Raw genomic sequence first — 23,116 nt, forward strand, 5'->3', positions numbered from 1 at the left:
CTAGCCCAGATCTCTGCCCCAGGTGCCGCCTCCACGTACCCAACTGCCCGCAGCTCTTCTCCATCCAGATGTGCGTCCAGGGCTGTGTATACAGCCTCCAGGGGGCGCCATTCACACAGACCAGGACCAGCCCTTTCCACAACCCAGCCTTTGCAGGCACCTCCACTCAGCAGGTCCAAACAGAACTCATCTCCAGCGGTCCCCATGTCAGCTACGAGCCCAAGTCAAAGGCCCAAGAGCCACCCCACCAATCCCACTCACCCCTACCCTTATATACTGGAGTCCATCAGGTCTTCCTGATTCCGACCACTTCCTGTGCCTGGTATAAGCACACTGTCACTGTCTCTTTTGGACTCCGGTAATAGCTTCTAACTGGTCACGCTTCCTGCCCTCCTCGCCTTCAATCTACCCACTCTCCCACCTCCTCCTGCACTTTATTAGGTACACATCACCTCTAGTTCTAGTTGATCTGACCCAACTAGCATCTCTAGGTGGGCCTCCCACCATTCCAGGCCCCACATGAATCCTTCTGAGGCTACATCCAACCCTCTGCAGCTCCCTCACAAAATCAGGCTCTGAATCTGCCTGGCCTTTGCTCATGCTGTTTCTCATGCCTGGAATAACCCTCCCCACTCTTTCCTCCTGGCAAAAGGTTCATCAGATATCCAGACTCAGCAGCTCAAGGGCCACCTCTTCCAAGAAGCCTTCCCTGAACACACCCTCCATTCCCCATCAGCAGAAGCAGCCTCTGTGCTGGTCTCCATCACAGTCCAGCTCACTGCATCATACCTGTCTCCCATCAGCCTATGAGCTCTATAAGGGCAGAAACTGTGCCTCACGTATCCCAGGGAACAGAACAGAGCCTAGCACGCAGTAGGTGCTCAAGAAATGATTGGTGAATGGTTGACTAGACCTAAAGTTTGGATGGAATTCCCGCAAGAAGAAAGAGCTCCATATCAACACAAGGCTGAAGGTTTAGAGGGGCAAAGATGGTGCTTCCTCACCTTAAACAGCCCCCAAGGATAGACCCCCAGGAAAGGCTGTCCAGGAGGGCAGGAGGAAGATCGGAAACCGCGCTCTCACCTCCAGCTTTGCAAACTTGTCTGACTTGCAGCAAGCATTCTCTGCATTGGTGAGCTTGGTGAGGAGAAACTCCCTGAACTCCGGGCCCTGGAACAGACAAGACACCCCACCCTTAGCTGTTGCCCAAAGGGCTTCAGCCACAGGAAGAGGTAGACAGAAGAGGGGGTCTGGGGAGAGCCCCTGAAAGGTCCCCTTCCAACATTTCATCAGTTCTAGCCCAGCCTAAGCCCACCTGCTAAGACGTTAACAGGGAAATCAGCTTCCCTGGTGCTGGGGAAACCAACCCTCCACACCCACAGTGGCATTTCCATGACTGGAAGCCCATCTGTGCCCAAGCCTCCAGGGACTGGAGCATGGCATAAAAACCCTTCTTTTAGCAGAAAGGCAACCCCAGTAACAAACACCCTGACAAAAGGCCCTGTGCTGGGCCAGGCTGGCGGCACAAGGAGAGGTGGGGAGAGACCCCAAGTGAGGAGATTCCCCAACCCTGCTGAAGGTTCTCCTAAAGCTCTAGCCCAATTCAGCCCCCCTGCAACCACTGCCACTCAGGTGTGGAAACCTGGAGTCTCGGACATGAGAGGAGCAGAAAGGAGAATTTCTTACCTTCTGGAAAACAGGGGGGCTGGGCAGAGGTGGGCCGAAGGCAGGCACGTCTTCCCGTGCAGTGACTGCGACCTGAAACACAGAGGCTCCGTGTGGGCCAGGAGGGAGGAGACCCAAGCTGAGGATGACGAGAGTTCCGAGCCCTGGTCCTAGGGGACCTACTCCCCTCCTCCCCCTCCCCTTCCCAGAATACAAATAAAGAACCAGCATTGGCACACCCAAGTCACTGTTCCTAGAAGTGGGGCTGGACGGCGTGGAGCCATCCCCATACCCTCATCTGCATTCCTGGAGGCCGGAAGCAAGCTTGGCAAGACGACTGGACAGGGCTGAAGAGCAGCCTGGAACCCTAATTCTAATGTAGTACAAGAGCCCAGGAGATGCTATCGCATTATCTCATTCGACCGGGACGCTAATCCTACAGAGAAGGCACCGGCAGAATTATTAGCCCTGGATTCCTGATGAGGAAACAGATGCCCAGAGCCGTGGAGCCTCAAAGGCACACAGGAGATCAGCCCCAGAGATGAACAGAGAATCCAGAGCACCCCGACCCCGCTCTGGGGTTCTTTCCGACAACACTGACTCCCAAACCTGGCCAGACGTCAGAATCACTTCAAGCGTTTAAAAATAAATACCGATTGCATGGGCTCCACCCCAAACCTACTGAATCAGCAGCTTTGGGGTGGAGCCAGGAATCTGCAACCATTAAACGCACCCGAGAGCTTCTGGGCGGTCAGTGGACTGGTGTTTGGGAGCCCTGGTCTCAGACACAAAGGGTCGGTCAGGCCGGGCAAGGCTGGAACTAACAGAGCGCCAGGGCCGAGCCTGGGAATTGGGGGTGGAAGGACACCAAGGCGCTCTGTGTGAGGGTCTCCCAGGCTCGGGACAGGCCCCACACTTCCCTCTTCCCTCTCTGCACGGAGGTGCCCTGGTTTCACCTGTTCTCAGCCCCCGGAGGCTGCAGACCTCTCTGGAGACTCTGCCCTCCCTCCCCCGGCGGCTGCTGACGCGAGCCCAGCCCTGGCATGCCGCCAGCCTCCCCAGCCTGTGAAGTAGGGCAGATGCAGAGTCTGCCAGACCGGGTGAGCAGGCAGCTCGTAGCCAGGCCAAGGAAAGGCCGGCCAGGGTCTGCAGGGGAAGGGAGCGGGAGAGGGCTGGTCAATATGACTTTCTCTCCCCAAGGGCAAGACTGTCCTCATGGCCCACACGGCAGTGCCCAGAGTCAGGAAATGGTATGTGCTTGGCTGACGTGATTTCTGGCTGGTTCCAGCTGCCAAACAGTTCCCCCTCCACCACGCACCGTGCACCCGTGGCACAAGTCAAGAATTCCACCCGCGGAGCCAAAATTGGGGGAAAGGGAGGGGGAAGGCCACTGACGGGCTGCTGGCGAGGATGAGGCCAGAGGCCAGGCCCAGCTCTCCCCTCTTCCCACCCCGATGCCCCCTCCTTCTCAGGCTCGCATTGGAGTAGTCTGTGCCAACTGGGTAAGGAGCTGCAGATAAGCTCCTAAATCCACCCGAGTCTCCCAGCCAGACGCGCCCACGAGCCCACTGCAGCAGCCGGGTCAGACAGGCGGGAGACAGGATCCTTCCTCTGATGGCGACTCCCTATCCCCACGCGCTCCCTCTCCTGACCCCTTTCCATCGAAACACCTGGGCCTTTGTTATTCCCTCCTCTTGGGGACGGTTGGGTTGCCGAGCTGAAAGCAGAAGCTGCTTGAACACAACCTCACCTTCCTGTTTTCTAAATCCAGCCAAGGCCTCCCAGCAGGGGTGGGGGCAGGGCTTAGAAAGACAGAGGCAGCAGGTGACTCTGGGGAAGAGACTCTTCCAGAACTGGAAAGCGGAAGGAGACAGGGGTGTGTAAGTAATAAGAATACACCAGGGAGGCGGGGAGCCTCTGAGGACTCCAGACTTCATAAGATCCCCGTGTCTGTCCAAGCATGGCCTGGAAGCCTTAGAGAACCACGAGGTCGCTCAAGCAGCAGACCAGTAGTGAGGGAAAGAGGGCACATGGACAGGAACCCGCCTCCGGGGTCTGCTTCCCGTAAGATTCCTGACCCCTTTGCAGAACTTGAGGAGTCGGGGTAGGATGAGCTCAGACAGGGTGGGGAGAGAGTGTTAGCGATGGCTCAGCTGTAATTTCCTTCCAAGCTAGCAGGATGGGGATGAAATTCACATCTGAAACATAATTCGATGCGATGTTTCATGCACACACCAGATCGTGGGTCCAAGTTCCCACCTGCTCTGACAGCTCTGTGATGAAGACCCCAGTCAGACCTGGACAGGACCTGGCTCCACTGTTTCTGGGCTCTGTGGCCTCAGGCCTTAAGAAACTTAAGCTCTGGGCTTCCCAGGTGGCGCAGTGGTTGAGAGTCCGCCTGCCGATGCAGGGGACACGGGTTCGCGCCCCGGTCCGGGAAGATCCCACATGCCGCGGAGCGGCTGGGCCCGTGAGCCATGGCCGCTGAGCCTGCGCGTCCGGAGCCTGTGCTCCGCAACGGGAGAGGCCACAGCAGTGAGAGGCCCGCGTACCGCAAAGAAAAAACAAGAAACTTAAGCTCTCAGCCTCAATTTGCTCCCCTGTAAACAGGGCCAATGGAGGCCTGACTGGCCAGAGGCTTGGGAGAATTCAAGAAGACTGCTCTTAAGGGCCTAGCACAGTGTCCAACGCAGATCAAATAAGAGGTAACCACTGCCACTCAATGTTTTTTTTTTATTTTCCCTGCCGACCTGCACCTAATAAAGTACACCTGAAATACTAGAGTTCCCCCAAACCACTTTCTAATCCACACACACACACCCCGCTTTCTCAACTCCCGCTCCTTCCCCTCCTCAGCATGTCAGAACTGGAAAGAGCTCAGAGATTGCCTACTCCAATTTCCTCATTTCACACAGAAGGCAACAGAAGCCCAGAGAGGGAAGGAACTGGCCCAAGGTCACACAGCAGTCAGAGGCAGGGCCAGGACCGGAACCCCAGATTCCGGAGCCTCTCGGTCTGGGACACTTTCCTGCACGTTCCCACCCCTGTCCTTCACCCCTTCCTCTTCTTCCCTGTTGTTTGTCCTCCCCAGTGGGGGCCCCCTGGGGCACTGCCCAGCCCCCAAGGAAATCTCACCCTCCTTTGCCATAGCCCCTAAGCCCACAGGGGTCAGCTAAGGTCCCGTGTCACCTGGACCCCCCTGAGGGATCTAACCATGTCCGCCTCAGCCTGCCCATCACTGGGGTGCTGCTGGGGCCGTGGATGGACAGACCTTTGGGGAGCACCTTGAAAGGCTGACCTCCCTCCCTGCCCTCTGCCCCCCGACCCCGCCCCACTCACAGGTCTTGCCCTCCAGCTTCGATGTTTGCCTGGCAGGCGGAGCCCAAGGTCCCACATCACAGGGACAGCCCCGCTCTCCCTGTGAGCTCTGCTTCTCACCACCTCTCTGAGGACAGTGCTTTTCCCTGGACCAGAAACGGTGGCTAGGGAGACTTGGTAAAGACTTCTGGCATCAACGCTGGAGGTGGGGTGCTGCTTTCTTGGATCTCTGATTTTTCTCTTTCGTATTTTCCTACTCTACAAAAGCTCTTGGAAAGTGGAGAGGCAGTTAGCTGAACTCCGTTTCCTATCAGGAACTAAAAGCAAATACTAGACGTCCACGAGAGGGCTCATTCTGCCGGCAGAGGCCCAGCAGATGAGCCACACGTACACACATGACTGCCCGGCAGGCCTTGGGAGCCCTCCTATCCCACAGCTTTACTCTGAGGATCCGCCTCTGCCACCGCTGGCTGTTAAAAGAACCAGGTGGCTGTCTGAGTGACCCAGTGGCTGAACTGCCTCACAGCCTCTTCTATCCCTTCCCTGAAGCTGGTTCTTTATGTCACTTCCAAGTGCCCACACAGCAGGCACTGAACGAGGACACTTGCTTCCACCAACAAATTAATCAACCGGTTGTTTGAAATGAATGTCCCCGTTGGTGAAAGCCTTGAAGGAAACACCCAAACCATGGCTTCTCCATCTTTTCAGCTAAGACTGCTCCGTGACAGAGGAGGATGAACGTGGCCATATAAAGGAATCAGCTCCTCAGCAAGACAGAGGGTTTTTTGTTTTGTTTTGTTTTAGAAGCCTCCTATTTGGCTTTAAAGCTGATGTGAATTTCGCACTTCACACACCTGGGTTTGGGCTGATATAACAATGATATAACATCATTTTTCTTTCCCAAAATATTCAAGCAAAATTGATATTCTGGAAAGATGGCTATGAAGTGGTATGGCCTCATGAACCCCAGGGACCAGCACTGGCCTAAGTTATTATATAGGAAACATTTCAGGCCTATGGTGTCCTCTTCCAGGCTCCTCTCCCTCCCCTAACGCCGTGGGGAACAGGGAGTTCTCTGAGAATTTGAGCTATGGCTTCTCTCCCCAGAAAACACAAAGAAGCATGGGAACTCCACATTTTGCACTTATCGACAAGGAATACATAGCAAAACCTATCTAACACCCACTTTAAAAACCCTGCCTCAGGGCCTCCCTGGTGGCGCAGTGGTTGAGAGTCCGCCTGCCGATGCAGGGGATACGGGTTCGTGCCCCGGTCTGGGAGGATCCCATATGCCGCGGAGCGGCTGGGCCCGTGAGCCATGGCCGCTGGGCCTGCGCGTCCGGAGCCTGTGCTCCGCAACGGGAGAGGCCGCGACAGTGAGAGGCCCGCATACCGCAAAAAAAAAAAAAAAAACCCTGCCTCAGTCTATCTCCCTTGGGTCCCATGCCCCCCAACACCACTGTGATACAGAGAAACTGTTACCCAGGAGGTTGGACTCGTTCCTCATGGAGAAGCAAAGGAGAGGGTGAGCGACACAGCCATGAGGAGGGGACAGGGTGAGGGCAGCTGAGGCTCATCTACATCCGTGAAGGTTCTGAGCCAGTGTGAAAGCCCACGAATGGGTCAGGAGGTTTAGACCCAGATGCTCACAACCCCACCTCCCCGGGAGTCTTCACATTAAGATCATTTGCCCAGAATGGCTAAACCAGAGGGGCCCACCCAGTGGCCAGGGTCTCCCCTGCCCTCCACCCTTCTCACCATGAACACCTCTCCCTTTCCTTCCTTCCCTTGGTTTGTTACCGCCTTCCTCCTCTCCCTTTTCCTGACAGTCTCTCCACTTTCTCTTTCCTGCTCTCCTCTGGCGCTGCCTTGCTCTAGCAAATGGCATTACCAGATTCCACGTAGGGACGCAGAGTGCTTCTCAAGCCTTGAGTTAGAGGCTGTGAACCTGAAGGCGGCAAGACGGATGAGGTGACCTCAGAAGGTGCCCCAAGAATCTAGCTCGCAAACCCCAGAAACCCGAGAACTCGTGGGAAATCTATCACGTTTTGGAGGATGGTCTGAGGGGCCACTGAGACATGGTGTTGCCCGAGGTCGCTGAGTCCATGAAGTGTGGTGAGGTGCCTGGGCCCACCACCTCCTCCGACGGGACTTTCTCCTTACCTTGTAGGATGGGGTCTCCGTGCCCGCGTTCTCAGCCTGCACAACAATGTAGGCATGTAAGAAGTTGGAGGCAATCATATCTGGGACAAACGGTGTGTTTTCTTCTTGGAAGATGATGGCCACAATGTCATTCCCAATGTGTCTCTTTCTCTGGAGCTAATCAAAAAGTGTTCCATTGTTATAAGCCAGTTAGGAACATCCTGAAAACAGAATAGGTCTATATAGGAAATTCCTCATTATTCTGTCATTGTACATAAACCCCGGAACGCTGAGACCTCTCTCTCCAAGGAGCTTTTTCTTTCAATCTCTAGAAGCCACTAAAAAGGAAAAAAATGAGGAAAATGCCTACGTTGTCAGGAAGAGGCTGGCAAGCTTCTTACTGAGCTCTACAGCACGTAGAGGTAGCCCTGACTCAGGACTCGCGGAGACTAGTTAAAAAGTGAGGCCGGGGGCTTCGTTGGTGGCGCAGTGGTTGAGAGTCCGCCTGCCAATGCAGGGGACATGGGTTCGTGCCCCGGTCCGGGAAGATCCCACATGCCGTGGAGTGGCTGGGCCCGTGAGCCATGGCCGCTGAGCCTGCGCGTCCGGAGCCTGTGCTCCGCAACGGGAGAGGCCACAACAGTGAGAGGCCCGCGTACCGCAAAAAAAAAAAAAAAAAAAAAAAAAGTGAGGCCGGGTTTTGCCCTGGGAGAGCTTGTAATTGATCTAGGAGAGACACAAACACAGGTGGAGCCACCTGAGAACACTAACAAAGCCACCAGCCAGCAAATGCTAAATCAGCCGCTACCCACAAAGTGCCTGACACTATGGGGGCAGAGAAGAGGGCAAAATCAGAGGCCTGGTAGCAATCTGAGAGGGCTTCCTGGAAGAGGAGATTGGGAGAGAAGGGAGCACTTGATGGAAATGCGGATGAGCAGGAAGGAGGGGGCAGATCATCCTACACCAGAAGGGAGAAGAACCATGCTCAGAGAAATACGGGCAACCTGGCTTGGTGGAGGTCATGGGGGAGAGAGAAATACAACCCCGATTCAGCACCCCAAGCTCTGCCAGGTGCTGTCACAGGTGATCTCAATCCCCAAGCACCTACTGTGTGCCAGGAACCATACTGGGCTGTTCCCATGCAAGATTTCAAATGTTAAGGCCCTCTTGTATACCAAATCCAGGCTAGGTGCTTACCTACACTTTGTTCCTTTATTAAACACCTACTGCACACAAGCTCTGTTTCCCACTGAGTTTCTCACTTACTGAGCACCTGCTGTATACTAAGCCCTGTGCTGGGCACTTTTACAAATTGTCTCACTTATAGCACACACATCATCCCATTTCTTAGGAAGAGAAATTAACATGTATGCAGTCCTTGCTGAGAGCTAAGCTCTGTGCACATCCCACTTAACAGGTGACACTGAGAACAAGCCAGGCAGAGAAGAGCCCTCAGTCTTAGGCTGGGGCAGTGGGTGAGGGAGGCCGTGAGGGAAGAGCTGAAGGTAAAACACTGAGAGAAAACCTACTTTGGGTATAAAAGGAATCCTGCTCCTATTTGCTTCTGGAACATTCAGTAGTTATTTTAGAGCCAAACTGCAGTCTCCTTTGCCAATTTCCTTTTTTCCTAAGAAGCCAGGCTCTATGTTTACAATATTACATCTGTGCTCCCTCCTGGGTTCCCTGCTCAGAAACAAATGGGTCCGAGTTTGGTGAAAGGCCTACTTCCTTCCTTATCTTCCTGGAGACTGAAATGGTACAAAGAGTGGGACGGGGCAAATGGGACCACAGCCAGGGACCAGCTGCTGGTTTCAGGGCTCAATGAGAAAAAAAAGCCAGGTCCTCCCCGGGGACATGCAGCTGTCAGAAGCAGCAAATGAGAGGGAAAGGAGGAATACACTGGAAGCAGAGGTCTCATTCAGGGTTCTCCAGTCAAGGAAAAGGCTGGATTCCTGCCCATGGCAGGTGTCCTAAGAGGTAAGGCTGTATGACTAGACAAGCTGGACAGGGGTGTGGGGATGTCACATGCAATAACCAGCTTGACGTCTCTGGGCCAGGAAGAGTGGCCTGGACAGTGAACAGTCATGAGGTAGGAAGCCTGCCACAAGCCAGGCATCGTACTGAGCCCTACAATCAGAACCTTATGTGATTCCCACCAGTAACCCTCTAATGTACGTGGTGTTATCCCCATTTTACAGATGAGGCAAATGAAGACACAAGATTACCAGCTTGCCCAGAGTCACATACCCCTCAGTGGCAGAGCTGGCTTCAAGCCACCACCTGCAGATCCCGTCATGTACTCTTTTATCACCAGCCTACACGATCAGGGCACCTGGGCTCTGCTCACAGCTCTGCCCCTGATCACCTGGGAAACAATCTTTTAACCACTGTTTCCCCATCAGTCACAGTGGGATAACCAGGAGCCCTGTCCCGCCCCCCACACAGGCTGCTGACCTGCGGCCTTGGTGGAATAACACAGTAGTTCAGGTTTTGATAAAAGGAACAAAGTTGAACAGACGGGCTTCTTGATTATGAAAATGGGGAAGGCGGCCTCGGTTCTCCAGGGAGACCAGACGCAGGCTTTCACCTCACACGCCCCAGGCTCCCGAAGCCATCCGGAACCCGGTTACCTGCTGGGTGTCTCCCTCGGTAAACGGCAGCTTTGTGGAGACGTGAAACATGATCTCCCTGTCCCGGAATATCGTGTACACTGATTCCACCCCCGTCTGTCCATGGGTCACATCCAGGCCTCCTCGGAAACTGTCAGGGGAACGGGAAAGTGCCAGGGGAAGAGAGAGAAAGAGAGAGAAGGGAAGTGGGCAACTTGGTACAACCTTCCCTAAGGACATGGGGGCAGGAGAATGAGAGAAGATGTGGAAGAGTTGAGGGCAGAGAGACTATGATGCTGGGAAAGCAGATAAGGTTCATCTTCTGAGCAGATGAGCCCTGGCTTCTAACCATAAATTACTATTTCAAAGATGAAGGCAGGACCTCCATTCCAAGCCTTGGCTGTGTCCCCTCCACTCCATGGGAAGAGAGGTCGTCCGTCCATCCACAACCCCAGACAAATGCCATCCCAGCTGCCAGTGGCCCCCAAGGCTGGACACAAGCCTTTGCTCTCTGCAAGGCTGTGTCCAGGTGCTCAGCCCAGAGCCAGGGCCGCCGTCCATCCTTTTGGATGGTGGTGAGCCCCACAGGAGTATCCGGAGTCAGCGAGAAGAGGGGACAGATGCTTGACTTCTACCCAGCCAGTCCCGGATATGGAGACCCCACCACAGCAGCACCCAGCTGGGAGGTATCCGAGGAGGTCCCTTCTCTGGCTACCTCCTTGCAGGCCGGAAAAAAAAAAATACTAAGGAACTGGGTGGGCTTCTCAGAGCTGCCCCCACTTCCCTTATAGAAACATGGCTGCTAGCCGTGGCTCATCTTCTTCAGCAAGGGGAGTGGGATACATGTTCCTTTAAGAAAATGAAATAAAACAGATCCTGAACATCAGGTCCCCCCAACCCCAAGCACTATAAAAAAGCCAGAAGTGTGCTCAGCCCCATAGGGCAGAAAACACATGTGGCCAGGAGTTAGGTCCATTCAGGTTCTAGACCAGCTTCTGTCACTAAGTCAGCACGTGACCTTGGGCATATCACTTAATCTCTCCAGGCCTCAGTTTCCTTTCTCTTGAAAATAAAGGGATAGGATTACATGACCTCTGGGGTCCTTCCTGGTTTTAATATACTTTATTCCATCAGTTGCAAGATAGAACATTTTTTCCCATTTTAACCTCTCTGAAATCAGGATATATCTTATAAGGATGGCATCTCAGAGCCAATGGAAGGTGGTATAATAAGAATAACAATGACGACCAGTGCTTACTCTGCATGGCACTGGCCTAAGTGCTTCACGTGCATTATCTGTTTCAATTCTCCAGCAAGCTTGTGTGGTCAGTACTATCTTTATCTTCCTTTTTATAGACAAGGAAACTGAGGCTTGCAGAGGCTAAGTCACTTGTTCAAAGTCATAGAGCTAATTAGTGGCAGGGATGGGATTTTGACCCATGTGTGACTGGCTCCAGACAGCAGTGATGACCTTGAAGGGGGAGGAAGAGGAGGAGAGAAGGGAGCAGTGGAAATAAGTGATTATCAAGCACCTACTCCATGCCAGACACAGAGCTAGTGCGTTCACATATGTCAGGACATCCTGGTAATGCGGCTGCTGAGGTGGGAAATTCTGAGGGCTCAGCCGTGTGCCAGCCACAAAGCAGAGAACAGGCTGGCCAGGTTCAAAGGCCCTCCCCAAGTGTTGCCTTTGCCAAGTAACATCAAAGGCCAGAGCTTTCCAAGAAATAGCCCCAATATTCTTTCTGTCCGCTTAGAGAATCATACACTGTTGCATAGATTCTTGCCAGAGGGATTACAGTATTTGCACCAACTTAATTAACCATTCTTTTTGTGTCTTATCTAAAATGGGTCATTTCCCCCAAAACTACATAGGGTCCTCTTTCCGGAATGCCTAGCAGGTGATTGACCTGCTCACCTGGAAGGGAAGGTGGATTCATTTTACTCTCAGTCTGAGCCAACTGTAATTAGGAAGGCAAATCTCAGGTGGAACGATTTCATCATGCATCCTGAGGGCAAAAGTCAATGCCTTTCCGACCATCTGCCATTCAGGATTATCCCCTGTACCACCGATTCCTTCGAGATGCAATCAATGAATGTTGATCATTTGCTGAAAAATAATCCCATGTTCCTTGTACGTGTTGTTAACTCTCACATGCCAGCCCCTGAAACTCTGCAGTCGGCCCTCACTCTTCCTCTAGGACCTCATCAATAGGGGCAGAGCCATCACTTGGCTAAAACCCACCCTTTGAAGTCCTGCAGCGTGACGGTGTCTCCCAGCAGATCTAAGAACTCCTTGAAAGCTGGGCTCTCCTCACTGTTCCCAAACAGCTCCTCCTCCAGGGTCTGAAAGAGAAACAGAATCAGGGGAAGGAGTTCAGAAAAATAAGCCTTCTCGTTGCCGCCAAGAGAAGGAATGTGATTGTCCAGATACCTGGTCCCTTTCTTCCTTTCCCCATCCCCCTCATCTGCCATCCAGTGGCTCTGTCATCCACGGGAGGAAGGACTAATAGAGGCTCACTCAACAGAGCTGGATTTTGGGGGCTGGTTAATGAGGACTTTCTATTTGAACAAAAGCTGCTGCTCAGTTTAAAAAAAAAAAAGGCAAAGCTGAAGCAAGGAATTCTTAGACTTGATACCGAAAACCAATCCAAAAATGAAAAATTAAGAGTTGGACTTCTGACAAAGGACTAGTATCTAAAATACATAAAGAACTCTGAAAACGCAATAGTAATCAAAACCACAATGAGGGACTTTCCTGGCAGTCCAGTGGTTAGGACTCCACGCTTCCAGTGCAGGGGGCACGGGTTTGATCCCTGGTTGGGGAACTAAGATATCGTGTGCCACGAGGTGCAGCCAAAAACAAACAAACAGACCAAAAAAAAAAAAAAAAACACACAATGAGATACCACTCACACCATAATAAAAAAGAAAGACAATAAGACGTGTCAGTGAGGATGTGGAAAAATCAAAACCCGCTTATGTTGCTGGTGGGAATGTAAAATGGTGCCATCTCTTTGGAAAATAACCTGGCAGTTCCTCAGAAAACTAAGCATAGGGCTTCCCTGGTGGCACAGTGGTTGAGAGTCCGCCTGCCGATGCAGGGGACATGGGTTCGTGCCCCGGTCCGGGAAGATCCCACATGCCGTGGAGCGGCTGGGCCCATAAGCCATGGCTGCTGAGCCTGCGCGTCTGGAGCCTGTGCTCCGCAACGGGAGAGGCCACAACAGTGAGAGGCCCACGTACCACACACACAAAAAAACTAAGCATAGAGTTACCATATGATCCAGCAATTCCACTCCTAAGAATATACTCAAGAGAAATGAAAACAAAAGTCCATACAAAAAAACTTGTACACGAATATTAGTAACAGCATTATTCATAATAGCCCCAAAGTAGAAACAATCAAAATGTCCATTAACTAACAAATGGATAAACAAAATGTGATATATCCATACAATGGAATATAATTCATCCATAAAAAAGAATAAAGTTCTGATTCATTGCACAACATGAATGAACCTTGAAAACATTATGCTAAGTAAAAGAACTAGACATTGAAGGCCACATATTATGATTCCATTTATATGAAATGTCCAGAACAGGCAAATCCAAAGAGACAGAAATAGATTTGTGGCTGACAGGAGTTACAGAGTATGAGGATGATGGGAGTGACTGCAAATGGGAATGGAGTTTCTTTTAGGGGTGGTGAAAATTTTCTGAAGTTAGTGGTGATAGTTGCACAATTCTGTGACCATACTACAAACCACTAAATTGTACACTTTATTGAGATATAAATCACATGCAATTGTGAATTGTATGGTAGGTCAGTTATACCTCAATAAAGCTGTTACTTAAAAATTTTAAACTCAACAGTAAAAAAAATCCAATTAGAAAATGGTCAAAAGACATGAACCGTCATTTCACTCAAGAGGATATGCAAATGGCAAGTAGGATGTTCAATTAGAAAAGATGTTCAATGTCATTAGCTGTTAGAGAAACACAAATTAAAACCATAATGAGATCTCACTACACATCTATCAGAATAGCTAAAATGAAAAATAGTAACCACGCCAAATGGTGGCAAGGATGTAGAGAAAATGGATCACTCACACTTTGCTGGTAGGAATGTAAAATGGAACAACCACGCTAGAAAACAGCTTGGCAGTTTCTTACAAAACTAAACATATAATCACCATACAACCAGGCAATGGCACTCCTAAATATTTATCCCAGAGAAATGAAAACTTCTGCTCACATAAAAACCTGTATATAAATGTTCACAGTGGCTTTATCCATAATAGCCCCAAACTGGAGACAATCCAGATGTCTATCCCTCAACAGGTGAATGGTTACACAGACTGTGGTACATCTAGGTATACCATGGAACACTACTCAGCAATGAAAAGGAACAAACCATTGATACACTCAGAAACTTGGATGAATCTCGCTGAGTGGAGAAAAGCCAATCCCCAAAGGTTATATATTGTATGATTCCTTTTATACAACATTTTTGAAATGGCAAAGTTCTAGAAATTGGAGAACAGATCAGCAGTTGCCAGGGGTTAGGGACTGGAGCCGGGAAAGGGAGTGTGGAGGCAGGAGGGAGGTTAGCATGGTTATAAAAGCATGAGCCGGGCCTCCCTGGTGGCGCAGTGGTTGAGAGTCCGCCTGCCGATGCAGGGGATACGGGTTCGTGCCCCGGTCTGGGAGGATCCCATATGCCGCGGAGCGGCTGGGCCCGTGAGCCATGGCCGCTGGGCCTGCACATCCGGAGCCTGCGCATCCGGAGCCTGTGCTCCGCAACGGGGGAGGCCACAACAGTGAGAGGCCCGCATACCACAAAAAAAAAAAAAAAAAAAAAAAGCATGAGCCACACCAGGATCCTAGTGTTGGTGGAACTCTTCCGTATCTTGACTGTGGAACCTACATGTGTGATAAAATTATATACAATGACTAACAAATGGATAAACAAAATGTGATATATCCATACAATGGAATATAATTCACAGACATGCCACAAATGAGTATTTGTGAAATTGGGGAAACCTGAATAAGATCTGTGGATTTTATCACCATCAGTATCCCAGCTGTGATACTGTACTATCATTTTATAAGACATTACCTTTGGGGGAAACTGCATGAAGGGTACACAAGATCTCTCTGTATTATTTCTTATTAATACAACAGCATGTAAATTTACAAATATCAAAAAACTAAAACTCTAATCATTTTTTAAAAAATAGAAAGCAAAGCTGAAAATAGTAGCAAGCTCTGCAATCGTGACAGGCTTAAAACACTGAGTGGCCCTGCCTGATCAAAAGGTTCTACCCACAGTGGCAGGCTCTGCAAACAGCTGAAGGCTCTGCAAACACCACAGATGGCAATGAACAGCTGAAGATGACACAAAGATACTCCAGTCTGTGCAATCCCTTTAAGAAGGAAGTCTCCAATAGGTGATTCTTTAACATCTCCTTAATACCTGCTTTATAAGAAGAAAGAACTGACCTCAGGTTCTAAGCCTTCAATAGGAAACAGAGTCTAGCTAGATTTCAATAACTTAATTTTGTTTTTTTACAGTATTTCTTTTTAGAATTACCTTCATTTCAGGCAAGTGATACTAATTTCCCAGTAAGAGTAGTGATATAAAATATCCTTTAAAAATTGAATTTAAGGTGAAAGAAAACTTTAAAGAAAAGTAAGTAGTTAGTGGTATAGGTGCAATAAAAAAATGTAAGGGTTGGGCTTCCCTGGTGGCGCAGTGGTTGAGGGTCCGCCTGCCGATGCAGGGGACGCGGGTTCGTGCCCCGGTCCAGGGGGATCCCACGTGCCGCAGAGCAGCTGGGTCCGTGGGCCATGGCTGCTGAGCCTGTGCTCCGCAACGGGGGAGGCCGCGGCGGTGGGAGGCCCGTGTACCGCAAAAAAAAAAAAAAAAAAAAAAAAAAAAAAAAAATGTGAGGGTAGAATGACATGATCTTGGATGTGGTTTGTGAACGTCTAAAATTTGGGAAACACTGCTTTCTAACAGGGGTCAGCAAACTATGGCCTGGGGGCCAAGTGGGGCCCGCTGCCTATTTTTATAAATAAAGTTTTATTGGAACATGGCCAGGCCAATTCATTTAGTATTGTCTACGGCTGCCTTTGACCTGCAAAGGCAGGGTTGAATAGTTGCAACACAAACAGTATGGCCCGTGAAGTCTAAAATATTTACTATCTGGCCCTTTACAGAAAAGGTTTCCCAATGCCTGATCTGTCACATGCCACAAAGGCATCCCCACTCTAGTCCAGCATGCTGTATGCCCCAGGTCATGAAGCTAGGGTTCGGGAGAATAGCTGCTTCTAAGCAACATATATCTTCTCCTGAGAAAACAATCCAGCTTATGCTCTGGGGTGTGCACCTCTCTCTAGGATTTACACCCAGCCTGGTATTACTGTCTTTATTTTTATACTGTCCTTGAACGTGACCATGGACTCAGGGGAGATGTTCTTAGTCATTAATGTATCCTCCACAGGCTTAGCAAAGTGCGTGACAAACAGAGTTAGATGGGGCTTATTTATATCCTAAAACCAGCATAGGGCTTTCACGCAACAAATGTTCATATTAATCCCCCCAATGAGGGTTTGCAAAACAATAATCCAAATATTTTAAGAAAAGACTTTTATCTGCCGGGGCGACCCCACCTTGCCTCAGCGGTGTCAGGTACATAAACAACATACAGACTCCTTCAGACTCCTTCTCAGAGGTGATGGTTAATGTTCAGTAATTATAACTGCTGGAATATTGGACTGTAATCACCTTATGATATCTGCTTTGGTAAATTACACAAGCAAAGAACTTTAATTAGTGGGACTGTATTATCAGAGCTGTACAAAATAAAAATGCAGTATGTGAAAATAATTAGAGTGGCTACTTGAATAATTCCCTTAAATTATAAGATTTATCTGTGTTGGTCTTTCAGCTCCACAAGCCTTCATTAATTAGAGTGTTTTTAAGTGAACACATGCCTCTTGTGGTCTAATATCTTCAGACAAGGAAGTCAGCTGTCATCCAGCTGAGAAAGACACTGTCACGCAAAAAAGATGACACAGTTAATATTGAAAGATATTATCGACCTACCACTCACAGGGTCAAAACGTTTATTCATTCATTCATTCATTCATTCACATAGAAAAAAATTGAGTGGGGCTTCCCAGGTGGCGCAGTGGTTGAGAGTCCGCCTGCCGATGCAGGGGACATGGGTTCGTGCCCTGGTCCGGGAAGATCCCACATGCCTCAGAGCGGCTGGGCCCGTGAGCCATGGCCGCTGAGCCTGCGCGCCCAGAGCCTGTACTCCACAACGGGAGAGGCCACAACAGTGAGAGGCCCGCGTACCGAAAAAAAAAAAAATTGAGTGTATTTATATAAACACCCCATGCTAGGTTCTTGGATGATACAAAGATGAAATAGGTGTGGAACCTTCTTCCATACAACCCAGCTGAGGAAATACCAGTGTGCTCAGCAGACCACTTCTCAGGATGCTAATAAAAGTTCATGGTAGGAGGATAGGAAGTTTGTGGTCAAATACGTATGGGAAACACTGAGTTCAACAAAGTTATAAAGAGTTCTCTACTCTGGGGGTTCTCAGAACCTTGAAAATGTTCCCACCCCCCTGACCACCCCCACCCCCTGGAACTCATGTGTTCACAGAGTACCTCACGGACTAGTGTCTCGTGGAACGCACTTTGAGAAACACCATTCTGGTCAACTGACGCCAAAGCAGCACGTGAGCGCTACAAGAGATAGAGGAGGACAAGCACTGTGTACTGGTAAAATCTTTAACAACCTCCTCTCCAAAGACAAAAAACAGAAGCCCTGGTGTTTGCCCATTTCCATGGTGTGAATACTTCCATCGTGGCTGATTTCAAGCTACCAGCGTGACATCACTGAACACAGAGCTGGGCAGAGAGCATACAGCTGATGCCAGGACACTACTCAAGTCTGGGGAGCCAAAGCTAATTCCCAGCCAGGAGAGTGGTGGGCAAGGAGAAAGCAGCCTGTGCTCATCCATTCCCTCCACCCAGTCTGACTTTTCTTGTGACGAACAGCTCATTGTTACATATAAGCCGAGGGAGCCAGGAGGAATTAGCATTCACTGCATGAAAAGCTACATTACCGTTTAAGGGATCTGCAGGCCTTTTTGAGAGCAGCAGCCCACCTTGAAGATTCTACCACCTCCAGTCTAATTCATATATGAAATGTGGTCACTGTGTTCAGAGTATTTAAGAACCTAATGCAGGGCTCCTGTGCTTGGGGGATGGGAAAACAAAAGTCCCCAGGCAGAAACCACAGGATCTAGTGACCAGTATGGATTCGTGATGCTTACCTGCCTGGCTTTTTGATAAATGACCCCAAATTTGAAGGTGTTGTTGACGTCATGCTCATCGTAGGACACGATCATTTGGGAGGCCTGGAAAATGTGGGAAGAAGAAATCAGATTATTAACTTGGAGGCAAAACGAAGAGGCAAGTGGAAGGGGAAGTACCCATTTTGGTGGAGAACATGCCCCCCTGATATGAAACATCCACACATGGAGGAAGAGAAAGGGTGAAGTCCAAAGTACACGGTCAAGATGCAACTTCAAAGGTCTCAGCTGTTCCCAGCCCCTGGACTTCCGCCAGTGGTGACCAAACCTCTGGATCACCCATTCCATCTCCCTCCAGATATGCCAGCCAAGGCCTGGACACACAGGCAGTCCAGCAGGACATGGGGAACTGACTTTTCCCCAGTGTTTTATCTGGGGAGTAAAGAGTGAAGCCGGGACCCCAAAACCAGTCAGCGAGGAGGATGATAGCTCCAATTCCACCTCTAAGCAACAGTGTGATTTTGAGCAAGGCACTGCTCCTGCCCAGACTTCAATCCCCCTTATCCATAAGATAAGAGGTCTCTAAGGAGGAACATACGCTAATTCAACATGCAAGGAAAAAATAAACAAAAAAACCCTGACCACTGGTTCCATCTAATTTTCTATTGTGCTTCAAAGAGCTGGTCAGAAACACTAAGCTCTCATTTTGAATCCACTGCTTTCACCTGTGCAGCTTTGAGTGAGCCACTTAACTTCCCTGGGCCTCAGTTTCCTCATCTGTTTCTTTATTTTTATTATTTATTTATTTATTTATTTATTTATTTATTTATTTATTGCCATGCTGCGCAGCATGCGGGATCTTAGTTCCCCGACCAGGGATCGAACCTGTGCCCCCTGCATTGGAAGTGCGGAGTCTTAACCACTGGACCACCAGGGAAGTCCCTCCTCACCTGTTCAATGGAGACGTGTGGCTGTGAAGATTCAGGGAGATCAAGCACATGAAGTGCTGAGCACACAGCAGCTATTATCATCATCATCTATCTAAACCCTCCAGAAAGATCAGAGTTGGACCAGCTTGTTAGGAAACACAAGACTTGGGGACTATTGGGATGGTCTCTGCAATAAAAAGGAGGGATTCGACCACATGTTTTGCTACAGGAAGAACCAGGCATGACTTTTGGGCCAGAGTATGTGGCCCATGTCAGGTTGTCACCCCTGACATATCTCTGTGTGGCTCTCAGCTGCCTGAGGAAATGGACACTTCTCAGCTCCCCCTGGAAGAACAGCGCTGCCCGACCCCAGAGGGCGCCCCCCACTCCGGCCTGGGATGAGTCAAAGGCTTGGAGCAGTTGCCCTGCCCGGGAAGAGGCACCCGGTCATGGACACCTTCCAAGGAACATTCTAAACTCCGTGAATTGTAAAAACACACACACATCTCAGCCAGATTAACATCCCAGCCGGACGAAGCAGTCCTTCCAATCTAGAAAACATGAAAATACAGCTGCTCTCCCATTATTACCAGAGCCGGAGGCTTTCCAAGCTATAGAGAAAACTATGCAAAAATGAGAGTCATCGGGTTCTCTCAGTGGCTGTGATTTGACAACAAAAATTGCCAAACTTGTAGTTAAGTTAGGGCTTTATGATGGGGTTTTGATGTTTGGTTAAACCTCACAAATTCAGCTTTAATTATAAAGGGGAGGGCAGTCTGAATGATGGAAAATATTCCACGGAGCACAGCAGCTTACTGGGAAGCGCCTACAGATGCTCGGGGGGGTAAAAGAGGTGTCTGAGAGAAGGGCTCTGGCACATTCTCTGTGCAGGAGAGGACCCTGCCATTAGCTCAGCCCCCGCATGGGGACAAATAGTGTGTCAAGCCCAATTGTGAAGATATGAGGCTTCATTCCAGGGGGTTCTGGGTATCCCAGCCAGGACAGGACCCCTCTTCCCTCATCAAACGTCTCACCTCCTGGTTCCTGGCTGTCAGAACTGGGACTCGGAATGGACTGAATCAGCGCCAGCCAGCCTGCCGCAGCGAGCCCCAGCCGGCCCATGGTGGATGCTCGGAAGCACTGCCCTGCTCCCACGGCCTCTCCCCAGGCCCTGTGGGCTCGCGAAGCAGCAGCCAGTGCCCTGGGTCTCCTCCTATGGCCTATTTAAAGTGATTCACTGTCCATGGGTGATTAAGTCCTCTCACAGCATAATTGCTCTTGAGCGGGCTTGGGAGTTTGTTTTGTTATTATTGCTCTTCTCCCCACCCACACCCCGACATCAGAACTGGGGTCAAGATCAGGCCAAGCCTAAGGAAACTGTTAACAGAGAACCAGCCAAGTTTATTAACTAGGGGGCCGGCGGAGGCTTGTAAGGCCTCAGACCTGTAGTAATGCTGGCAACAGGGAGCGGAGGTCTGGCCTTTTATTTCTTAGTGGGGTTCTGCCTTCTGCCCGCCTCGCCCCCTTCCTGATGGCTGACCAGGTCTGCAGCAGCCCCCCAGCTAGAGGCAGAATCACTCCCCAGCCGGGCACTGGCCTCAGGCAGGTACGACCAGACTGAGAAGCTGCACCACTGCTACCCGTCTGCCACCTCCACACAGCTGGGGACCAATTCCAGCGGGCTGGGGACCCAGGCATGGCTGAGGATGGGTTTCCAGCAGATCAGTTTGTGAAGGGGTGGGCAGGGAGAGGGGGAGACATGGAGGTTTATCATGGAGACCCCGCAAAAACCCCCAAGATGCAGAGAACGTCCCACAGAGCCACAGGCGTGCAAATCCGTGCCAAATGGCAGAGCCCTGAGCAAGGGGAGGGGGGAAGGTCCTCACCTTGGGGTACAGGACAGGGTTGAATTTCAGCCCCACTGCGTCGTCACAGAAAGCCTAAGCAGGGAGAGAGAAACACACAGCTCAGGGGCCATGTCCATGGAGGGCACCTGCGCTCCTCTGCCCACCAAGAAGAAGAGCATGAGGCCAAGACCTGCGGGGGTCAGGGGGCCTGGGGTCAGATCCTGGTGCTACTGCTCACTCGCATGTGGTCAGGAAAGTCAAGGGACCTTCCTGGGGTTTCCTGCTGAAGTGAGGCCACCGAAGGTATCCGACACAGTTCTGCCTGGCATTCCCACTCCCAGAGTGTGGGTCCAACCCCACCCAGATGACCATCCTTCTCACCCCGCTTTGATCACTCAGTTTCCAAGTTCCCAGGATCCCAGAGAAGTGACATGGGCCCCTCCACCAGCTGATGGCTCCTTACCTGGGGGGGGGTGGCCCTCCATCTCAATCAACAGCCCGGTCATCCCTCCACCCAACCGTCCTCGGCTGTGAAGTCTCCCCAGCTGCCTGTATTCTCCAGCCCTGTCTCTCCATTTCTCTTGTCTCCTGAACTAGCTGTGAATTTGGGGGCAGAGACCATGGATTACCCTGTTCCCTGATCAGCCTCAGCAGCGAGGATGAGATGGGCAAGGTGTAGAGGAAAGGGGGGCATCCGCCAACCGCTCCCCCCAACCGCATCCATGCAGTCAAGGGCCCAAGAGGACAATGGCCTTCCCCTCCCCAAGGGCAGAGTCCACCCAGGACGAGCCTCCGCCCCTACCCCAGAGGCCAGACCTGGCCTAAAAGAGGAAGCCACCTCCTCTCAGTGTCAGCTTTTACCTTTGCAATCTGAGGGACGCTGGGCAACTTGCTCAGTCCAGCCAAGGGGATCCGCTCATGTACTGTCTTCACTTTGGACCTGCACACGTGGATGAGGATGAGAAAGGGGTGTCCACAGAAATGGAGTCAATGAGGAAGGTGGCTGAGGTCACACCAGGCCACAAGGCAGGTACTTGCTTCACGTCACCCTGGGTCAGACCTGCCTCATTCCACTCAACCCAGGCATTGGGCACTGCACTCAAACTGGAAAATGGAGTACTACTTAGGGACCCCATGGAAATGGATACTCAAAGAACCTGCCTGGTACAGCTGACTGCAACTGAAATACGGAAAATGCAAATAGCTACCTTCAAGTTCGACATTACTTGTTTGTTTCTTTGTGGGGTTTTTGTGTTCTCCAGAAGAACTGGGCAGAGCTTCTGGACATATTTGGGTCTGACATGCAATTAAACCTTTATGAAAAGAAAAACTAATATTTGAAAATCTGGATTTACGTAAAATATAGATGGGATGAAAGTTGCTTTATAAAGGGATTCACCATAAGGCTAAATTTAGCCTGTTCCCCTGATTCATTCAGCACATTATGAAAGTGCTGAATTCTACCGAATGCTTTTCTGCATCTGCTGAGATAATCATATGGTTTTTAATCTGTTAACCTGGTGGATTACATTTCTCTTGAGCTATATTTTCAATCCATGGGTAAAACTCCTCTTGCTTATGATGTATTATTTTTTTCATATCCTGATGAATTTATTGATATTTTATTTAGAGTTTTATATCTATGTTCAATAGCAACACTGGCCTATTTTATTTTCTTGTACTTCCCTTGTCAGGTTTTGATATCCAGGTGTTACTCCAGCCTCGTAAAATGGCTGGTGAGCATCTCATCCTTTGAAATAGTTTGTATACCATAGGAATTTTCTGTCCCTTAAAGGTTTGCTAAAATTTGTCGGAGATTTCACAGACAAATCTCTGGGCCTGCTGTTCTTTGTTGGGAGGATACCTGTGGCTATCAATTGGGTTCTTTTTTTTTTTTTTGGCTGCTTTGGGTCCTCGTTGCTGCACAGTCTTTCTCTAGCTGTGGCGAGCGGGGGGCGGGGAGGCACCCTTGTTGCGGTGTGTGGGCTTCTCATTGTGGTGGCTTCACTTGTTGCAGAGCACAGGCTCTAGGCGCGTGGGCTCAGTAGTTGTGGCGCACAGGCTTAGTTGCTCCGCGGCATGTGGGATCTTCCTGGACCAGGGCTCGAACCCGTGTGCCCTGCATTGGCAGGTGGATTCTTAACCATTGCACCACCAGGGAAGTCCCCCAGTTCAGTTCTTTAATGGTGAATGTTTAGGTTTTCTACTCCTTATTGAGTCACTTTTGGGAATTTACGGGTTTTTTCTATAAAATTATCCATCAA

At 50.3% G+C, this 23,116-nt stretch overlaps 1 protein-coding gene across 1 annotated transcript in view; it reads right to left on the reverse strand.

The window, feature by feature from the left end:
- RAP1GAP2 (RAP1 GTPase activating protein 2) overlaps window positions 1-23,116 on the reverse strand; it is a 178,857-nt gene that overhangs the window by 20,577 nt on the left and 135,164 nt on the right. The window contains exons 8-15 of the mRNA XM_060082924.1: window positions 21,714-21,792; window positions 20,892-20,945; window positions 18,098-18,181; window positions 11,980-12,080; window positions 9,756-9,885; window positions 7,147-7,302; window positions 1,687-1,758; window positions 1,084-1,170 (exon numbers count right to left, since the gene is read on the reverse strand). Coding sequence (XP_059938907.1) covers window positions 1,084-1,170; window positions 1,687-1,758; window positions 7,147-7,302; window positions 9,756-9,885; window positions 11,980-12,080; window positions 18,098-18,181; window positions 20,892-20,945; window positions 21,714-21,792 — 763 coding nt within the window. The remainder of the gene's footprint in view (window positions 1-1,083; window positions 1,171-1,686; window positions 1,759-7,146; window positions 7,303-9,755; window positions 9,886-11,979; window positions 12,081-18,097; window positions 18,182-20,891; window positions 20,946-21,713; window positions 21,793-23,116) is intronic.

The sequence above is a fragment of the Mesoplodon densirostris genome, chromosome 18, assembly GCF_025265405.1.
Source record: "Mesoplodon densirostris isolate mMesDen1 chromosome 18, mMesDen1 primary haplotype, whole genome shotgun sequence".
NCBI classification, from domain to species: domain Eukaryota; kingdom Metazoa; phylum Chordata; class Mammalia; order Artiodactyla; family Ziphiidae; genus Mesoplodon; species Mesoplodon densirostris.